Here is an 8,111-nt window from a genome sequence, read left to right on the forward strand (position 1 = left end):
TTCTTTAAATATTTTATTTATTGTTTTTATGTATATGTGTGTATTGCCTACACGTAGGTAAGTGCACCCCGGTCGTGCAATGCTGGCGGAGGTCAGAAGAGGCTGTCGGATCCCCTGGAACTGGAGTTACAGACAGTTGTTAGCTCCCATGTGGGTGCTGGGATTCAAACCCTGGTCTTCTGCAAGAACAGCCAGTGCTCTTAACCACTGACCCATCTCTCCAGACCCAAGTAGATATTTTTTAAATAGGATGCAAAAATATTGAGCATAATGGGAAATATTGGTAAATTGGAGATCAATAGGATTAAGAATTGTTAAGAATTAATTAAATTTTTTTTTTGGTCTTTTTGAGACAGGGTCTCCCTGCAGCCCCAGCTATCCTGGAACTCACTATGTAGACCAGGCTGGCCTTGAATTCACAGAGATCTGCCTGCCTCTGCCTCCCGCTGCCTCTGCCTCCCGAGTGCTGGGATTAAAGGGGTGTGCCACCACGCCCGGCTGGAATAATTAATTTTTTAAAGCCTAGTTTATGTTTAGCCAGGCAAGTGGGCACATGCCTTTGATCCCAGCACTCAAGAAGCAGAGGCAGGTGGATCTCTGCGAGATTGAGACCAGCCTAGTTTATATAGCAAGCTCCAGGCCAGTAGGAGTTAAAGGGAGACCCTGTCTCAAAACTAAAAACAAAAATCCCCTAGTATGTTTAAATTCTTTTTAAAAAGCAAAGTCAAAATCATATTCGTAGTATTAACTATGTGGTAACAAATCACCCATCATCCACAGCTTGAAAATAGGTTATCAACATTGCAGTCCATCACAATCAGCCTTTTTCGGTTCTATTTCAAACATAAGTCGTGCACAGGCAGGAAATAAGTCAAAGCTCAGCCTCAGGTGTGCATTCAGCTCTGCCAGCACTCACGTGTCTTCTCTCTGCCCTTGCTGTGTCCAGGGCCGGGCGCGCAGGCTCCCACCCGGCCAGCACAGGCATTGTGAGGGATGCATCAACCGCCACTGCCACGTCCCTGTGGAGCCCAGCGTATCCTGCCTGGTGATAAGCTGCCACCTCCTCTGTGGCGCGACCTTCCACATGTGCAAAGAGGCAGAGCACGCGCTCCTCTGCCCTCTGGAGCAGGTTCCCTGCCTCAACTCTGAGTACGGCTGCCCGCTCTCTATGTCCCGCCACAAGCTGGCCAAGCACCTACAGGTGTGCCCCGCCAGCGTGGTCTGCTGCTCCATGGAGTGGAACCGCTGGCCCAACATAGACTCAGAAACCGTCCTTCATGAGAACATCATGAAAGAGATCCCCAGCGAGGAGTGTTTGGACATAGCCCTGGCCCTTCAGGACCAGAAGGTTCTCTTCAGATCCTTGAAAATGGTAGAGCTTTTCCCAGAGACCAGAGATGCCAGCGAGGAAGAACCAGCCGTGAATGGTGATGCCGACTGGGAGCAGATGGGTGGCGCGGTGGGGGGAGTGGATGCCAGGGCAGTATCACACTGCTGTCTGCAGGCGGCCAATGGGGAGATGATAGAGCTGAGTCAGAAGGAGCGAGAAGCACTGGCCAAAACCAAGGAAGGGATGGACCTGGCCAAGTTCGGCAAGTGGGAAAATATGTTCAGCAAGGAGCATGCAGCCGCTGTGTTAACAGGTTCCTCTGGGAAGAGTGAGGGCAGCGGCAGGAACCAGGCTGGGGAAGACCAGGGTTCCTGTGTCGCTAGCAGGGCGGATGCCCAGAGTGCTGTCCAGGGGAGAGAACAGGAAAGCCAGAAGCAGCAGGACTCTCCCGCCCCCATGGAGATGACAGGGCTTGCCCCCTGGCAGGATGGTGTTCTGGAAAGACTGAAAACAGCTGTAGATGCAAAGGATTATAACATGTATCTCGTGCACAATGGGCGGATGCTCATTCACTTCGGGCAAATGCCTGCTTGTACACCAAAGGAGAGAGACTTCGTTTATGGCAACCTCGAGGCTCAAGAAGTGAAGACTGTTTACACCTTCAGAGTTCCTGTGAGCTACTGTGGAAAACGAGCTCGCCTGGGGGATGCCATGTTGAAGTGCAGGCCAAGTGAACATAAGGCAGTGGACACTTCAGATTTGGGCATGACTGTGGAGGAACTGCCCAAATCTGATCTCATCAAGACCACCCTCCAGTGTGCTTTGGAAAGAGAACTCAAAGGTCACGTCATCTCTGAATCCAGGAGTATTGATGGGCTTTTCATGGATCTTGCCACCCAGACATACAACTTTGAGCCAGAGCAGTTTTCCTCACAGACTGTGTTGGCTGACCTCCTAAGCACTGCCAACCCTGGGGGACTGCACGTGGAGCTTCACAGCGAGTGTGTGACCAGGAGACATAACAAAAGCAGCTCTGCCTTTACTTTCACCTGTAGCAAATTCTTCAGGAGGGATGAGTTTCCTCTGCACTTCAAGAATGTCCACACAGACATTCAGTCATGTCTCAACGGCTGGTTCCAGCATCGATGCCCTCTGGCCTACTTGGGATGTACATTTGTTCAAAACCACTTCCGCCCTCCTGGGCAAAAGGCAAAAGTGATCTACAGTCAGGAGCTTAAGACCTTTGCCATCAAGCCAGAAGTTGCTCCAGAACTGAGTGAGGGAAGGAAGAGTAACCATCTCTCAGGCCATGGTGGGAAGAGCGAGAATTCTCTAACCAGCCTTCCCCTGGAGGTGTTGCAGTACATTGCTGGCTTCCTGGACAGCATCAGCCTGTCCCAGCTCTCCCAGGTGTCAGTGCTGATGAGGAATATTTGTGCCACTTTGTTACAAGAGAGAGGAATGGTCCTTTTGCAATGGAAGAAGAAGAGACACTCTCATGGAGGCACCTCCTGGAAAGTCCACAGACAGGCAAGTAAACATTTCTTTGTTTATGCATTTGTTCATTCAGCAGTTGGGACAAGTGCTGTATAGGCACTGGGACAGTTGCTGGAGGTAGGGCTGATTCAAGGAGTTCAGCCAAGCAGAAAAGACAGAATACAAATATATGTACAGCATGGGGCTGGAGAGATGGCTTAGCAGTTAAGAACACTGTTCTTGCAGAAGACCCAGGTTCCAATCCCAGCACCCACACAGCAGCCAACAACTGTCTGTAACTCCAGTTCTAGAGGATCTGACAGCCTCTTCTGTCCTCTGTGGGCATTGCACGATGCTGGTGCACTCACCTACATGCAGGCAATACATGCATAACATAAAATAAAAATAATAAAATATTTTTAAAAAATATATATGTACAGCAGTAGAGGTGGTGCTGTCAGCTTACATGTGCTGAATATCTTCCACTTAAACACAATGCTCCATTCTGTTCTTCTCTACCTGGTCTGTCCCCAAGAAGCTGATCTCTGCAACCTGCCTGAACTGGTCCTCCAGCTTTTAGTTGGGCTAATCCAGTAGAAATGTTGCAGCAGCAGCAGTGGTGAGGGAAGGAACAGTGCTGAAGGATCTGCTCTTCTGGCCTCACCTCTGCATGTTTACCCTTCTCCCTTCAGGATACTAAGAACTGGCTGGGTCCCTCCACCAAAGGTGGCTGTACTAGGCGGCTTGCTCCACACAATTACTCATTCCCATGACCAACCTCCTTCTCCTCTCTGCAACTTTAAGTTACTAACTCTGGCTGCTGCCCTACATTTTGTGGCTTTCTTGCTCACCTATTTGTAAATCATTCCTTTTAAAACTTTCTTCCCATTACCTAGTTTGAGTGTGCCACTTGTTCCTTGCTTGGACTCTGCTATAATAGGTCAACAATTTCATTTCACTCACATGCCAATAGACTTTTAAAAACACTTTTCATTTTGAAATTGTATGTGAGTTTGGGCCATTGATTTCCAATGGCTGAAATGCTTACTTAATATAAAACACTACAGTATAAATCAAAGAAACTCTTCTGTAAAACCTTCTTTTTCTCGATTGAGTCATCTTTTCTTAACTGAATTATAACTTCTACAGAAGTTAGAATCCTAATTCATCATATTCCAGGTGCCTGTGGTATCCTTTCTCAAAGAACTCTGAATATATGATGCCTACTTAGGTCATGAATACAACTGTTCTGTTTGTCCTAATAGGTGGATGTTTACAAACTGCCGGGAGAAATTAGAGTTGTTTGCATCCATTTTTATTGATTATGTCCAAAGCATCCCGTACATTTTCCACTAATTATTCCTTAATCAGTCTTCTTGGAAAATTAATTATAAGACTCTCTTATGTACCTAGGCCTGCATCCATGTGTTAAACCCTGACTGCCAACCAACCACGTTCTGATACACATTGGTGAGATCAATGTGTATTGGTCTTGCCTTCAAGATACTAAGACTAGGTCATATCGTCTATAAAATCAGATGCCAGTAATTTAATTTATAAACTACAAATCCCATTATTTTTTGACTCACATTTGCCCCCAACTCAAAAGATTTCTGACCACTCATGGATATCATTTGGGACCAACTAATTTCCTTACAGAAAAAGGATAAAGAGAATTTAATTGAGGCTAAAGATACTTATATCAAAGTGGTTTTTAAATAAAATAGATATTTCTAAGATTTCATAAATATTTTTCTTTTTCAATTTTTTTCTTTTTTATATTTTATTTATTATTTTTATTTTATGTGTTTGAGTGTATTGCCTGCATGTAGGTAAGTGCACCCATGTTGTGCAATGCCTGCAAAGGACAGAAGAGGCTGTTGGATCCCCTGGAACTGGAGTTTCAGACAGTTGTTAGCTGCCATGTGGGTGCTGGGATTCGAACCCAGGACTTCTTCAAGAACAACCAGTGTTCTTAACCACTGAGCCATCTCTCCAACCCTTTTTAAAATATTTTTTATTTATTTTTTAATTTTATGTGCATGAGTATATTGCCTACATGTAGGTAAGTGCTCCTGTGTTGTGCAATGCCTTCAGAGGTCAGAAGAGGGCATCATATTCCCTCATACAGGAGTTACAACAGCTGTTAGCTGTCATGTGGCTGCTGGGAACCAAACCTGGATCCTCTGCAGGAACAGCCAGTGCTCTTAACTGCTAAGACATCTCTCCAATCCCAGGACATTTTCTTACCAGGACCAATGGTCAAATCTGAGGGTGGAACAGTGAGACTGAAAGGTACCGGAATGCCTACCCTCACAACCTTAAAACTAGTGACTTTGCCATCACATCCCAGGTAGAAAACCAGAGCTATTGGATGCCAGACTCATGGAACTCTTCTTTGGGGTTCCTATTCTAACAAGACCCTTATTTGTTAGGATGCCTTTAATTTTAAGCATTAGAAAACGAATCTAAAGTGGCATAAATGTCATAAGGAATTTATTAATCCATATAACAAAAATTCCAAAGGCAATGGCCTTACGGAAGGTTTAATCTAGCAGCTCAAAATGACATTTTTCTTTGTTCTTTCTTCTTCTTACCTCTACTTCTGCAATATTGGCCCCATTCTAAGACAGTTCTCCCTTGGTGCCCCTGGTAGCTGCAGGCAGGTTCTAGGACTACAGTTTTCCAGTCCAAATACAGAAGGAAAAGCAGAACCTAATTTGTGAAACCTCAGAAAAGTTCTGGAGCCAAGCCCCATTGGTGCTAATCATCATGATTTGAACTGGTGTCCAGGACTAATTGCTGTTGCCGGTGGAAGTGCTGGGGAGGGTGCATGTCAATAACTGATTGGTGTCAGTCATCACAAACAACTACAAAGCTGGCTGGGAAGACTGGGGAGGGATGCTAGGCATCAGATGCAGGGAAAGGAAGTGACAAAGCTCTGCAGCAGCCACAGCACTCTGGAAGCACAGGGGAGCAGAGGCATTTCACGTACTGTTCAGACCCAGCCAGCCTGAAGCCACTGATGGCATTAATTCACCTTTGAGCTTCTCTTTCCCAGCAGATCTGGCAGTTCAGCAGCCTCTTCTCCAAGATCAAGAGCTGGGAGTTTAATGAAGTCACCTCCATGTCCGAGCACCTGAAGGCCTGTCCTTTCAACATCGTGGAGCACAGGACTGATCCGATTCGTTTGACCAGCATGTGTCAGCCCCATGAGCAGGCCCGAGAGAGCTTAGTGTCCACCTTCAGAGCCCGAACATGGGGAAAACACACTAAAGATTCACATTGCTAATCTTGACTTCTCAGAGTCACTGTCAAGTAGGACAGTGTGGTTGAGGACGCCCTTCTGAACTTGCATATCTGCTTCTCTGGGTGTGGGACATACAAAGTCCTTCCAGTCTCAGCAGCTACACTAGGCCGAAACATTTTCCAAGCTATGGCTTATACAGTAGTGCTACATATTTGACTTATTTCTTTCCTCTTTTCCTTTTCCCAAAATAGATCAGTCTGGGGAGAAAATAAGTACCATACCTTAAGTCCATTTCAAAAATGAACCCAAGTTCTTAGTTGATAAAAGAGCCAAGAAATTCCATCACTAGCACAAGCCTAGGATTTTACATGGGTTTTCTAGTTTACAAACCACCTTCAAGTTCTTGGGACAGGCAGTGCAGGAACAGGTTCTGAGGAACAGTGACCTCCCAGGTTACCCAGGGAAGACAGCATGCAGCTGGCAGGTTCTGGAGCGTGGTCTGTCTTGACAGACAAGTCCAGGACTTCTTTTAGTAACTCCACTGTCTCTGAGTCCAGGTGGTTCTGACTCAGCCCAACAGAATGGAGCCCCCTTCCCTGGATGAGTACAGCAGTTTTAAGGACACCACAGGCCAAAGCACAGAATGGTCATGAATTCACAGAGTCTGTTGTGTAGAAACTTAGCCACACAAAGAAAGAAAATCTTAGTTGGGTATGGTGGTTCATGCCTTTAATCTCAGTACTTGGGAGGCAGAGGCAGGTGGATCTCTGTGAGTTCAAGGCCAGCCTGGTCTACATAGTGAGTTCTAGGACAGCTGGGCTGCAGGTACAGGGAGACCTTGTCTCAAAAGACCAAAAGAAAAAAAAAAAAGAAGGAAAAAAGGGAAATCTTTAAAATGAAGGTGAGTCTAAGGGCTTCTGGGAGCCCTGATTGAGAACTAGCTCCTGATTGAGAACTGCCACTCTAAGGGATGGCATACCAGTGACAGTAAGTTAGGATACTCTTACTTTTTAGTGTGGCAAAATCTTATCTCACATAGCTTCTCACAGTAGCTATGATTTAATGTAACTTTTACTTATTTACAAAATAAGTTTTAGATACGTGGTAGTTAAGTTGGGAACCAGATGGACTGATTTACCTGATATAGCTTTGCATCCTTGGGCTACAATGTAAGAATATATCCTCTCTGTCCTTTTTATGAAACCCGAAGCCCAGAAAGCAATTTGTCTGGTTTAAAATCTGTCTTCCTTCAACTGGTGTCATTTTCTAGCAATCCTAGAAATTCTCAGCAAGTGAGAAATAGAAAAATAGAAGGAAGGGAAGTCAGGCATCACAGGGAACCAGAGAACAAAAAATTCAATCAACAGAAGGGGTCTCACCAGTCTGTGACCTTGTTGCCTGGGTCTCTCTCTCTCTTTCTCTCTCTCTCTCTCTGTCTCTCTCTCTCTCTCTCATCACCTTCAAAGCTGGTGTAGATGAAGTAGCTGATGTGATGAAATAGTTGATGTCTCTGAGAAGGATCAAGAAGTTAGCAGAGGATAGGCATGGTGGCACTTGGGAAACAAAGGCAGGCGGGTCTCTGTAAGATTGAGGCCAGCCTGGTCTATATAGTGAATTCCTGCCAGTTAGAAGTATAGGGAGACTCTGTCTCAAAAAAACCAAAACAAATCAAGAAAACAAACAAACAAGAAGGCAGCAGAGCCCAGACCAGAAGTGTGCTCACTCTTCACTATAGCGTGCCTCTTGTACTACTAGTTAACGCAATACTGTTTTCCTAATCTTTATTGTTTGGTTTGTATTTCACCATTTATTGTAAGTCACCATTTCCTGAAACTATAACTACAGTGTTCTCTAAAGTTTTGTTTGGCAAAGATGAGTAACTGGAAACAGCTAAACACAAAGGTGGGAAGAGAGAACAGAGCCTCCAGACATCAGTTCTGTGTTTTGAATCCGGGTCTTCCCACACAGAGGAATGAAGTTCTCAAAGCCCTCTCAGGGTTTCTTATTAGAAAAAGAAAGGAAGTGAGATCCACAGACTACACAAACTACCGGGAA

The 8,111-nt window shown here is 45.3% G+C and overlaps 1 protein-coding gene across 1 annotated transcript; it reads left to right on the plus strand.

The window, feature by feature from the left end:
• Positions 1-270: 270 nt before the first annotated feature.
• Fbxo40 (F-box protein 40) lies at positions 271-7,254 on the plus strand. Its single transcript, XM_029568211.1, has 3 exons — positions 271-283; positions 822-2,860; positions 5,871-7,254. The coding sequence occupies exons 1-3, from the start codon at positions 271-273 to the stop codon at positions 6,096-6,098; spliced, it is 2,280 nt and encodes a 759-aa protein (XP_029424071.1). The 3' UTR covers positions 6,099-7,254.
• Positions 7,255-8,111: the final 857 nt, after the last annotated feature.

The sequence above is a fragment of the Nannospalax galili genome, unplaced genomic scaffold, assembly GCF_000622305.1.
Source record: "Nannospalax galili isolate Female #2095 unplaced genomic scaffold, S.galili_v1.0 scaffold18, whole genome shotgun sequence".
Classification (NCBI taxonomy): domain Eukaryota; kingdom Metazoa; phylum Chordata; class Mammalia; order Rodentia; family Spalacidae; genus Nannospalax; species Nannospalax galili.

Coding starts and splice junctions, on each gene's coding strand:
- Fbxo40 (XM_029568211.1), top strand. Junction 2,861..5,870: donor CCTGGAAAGTCCACAGACAG/GCAAGTAAACAT, acceptor CTTTCCCAGCAG/ATCTGGCAGTTCAGCAGCCT.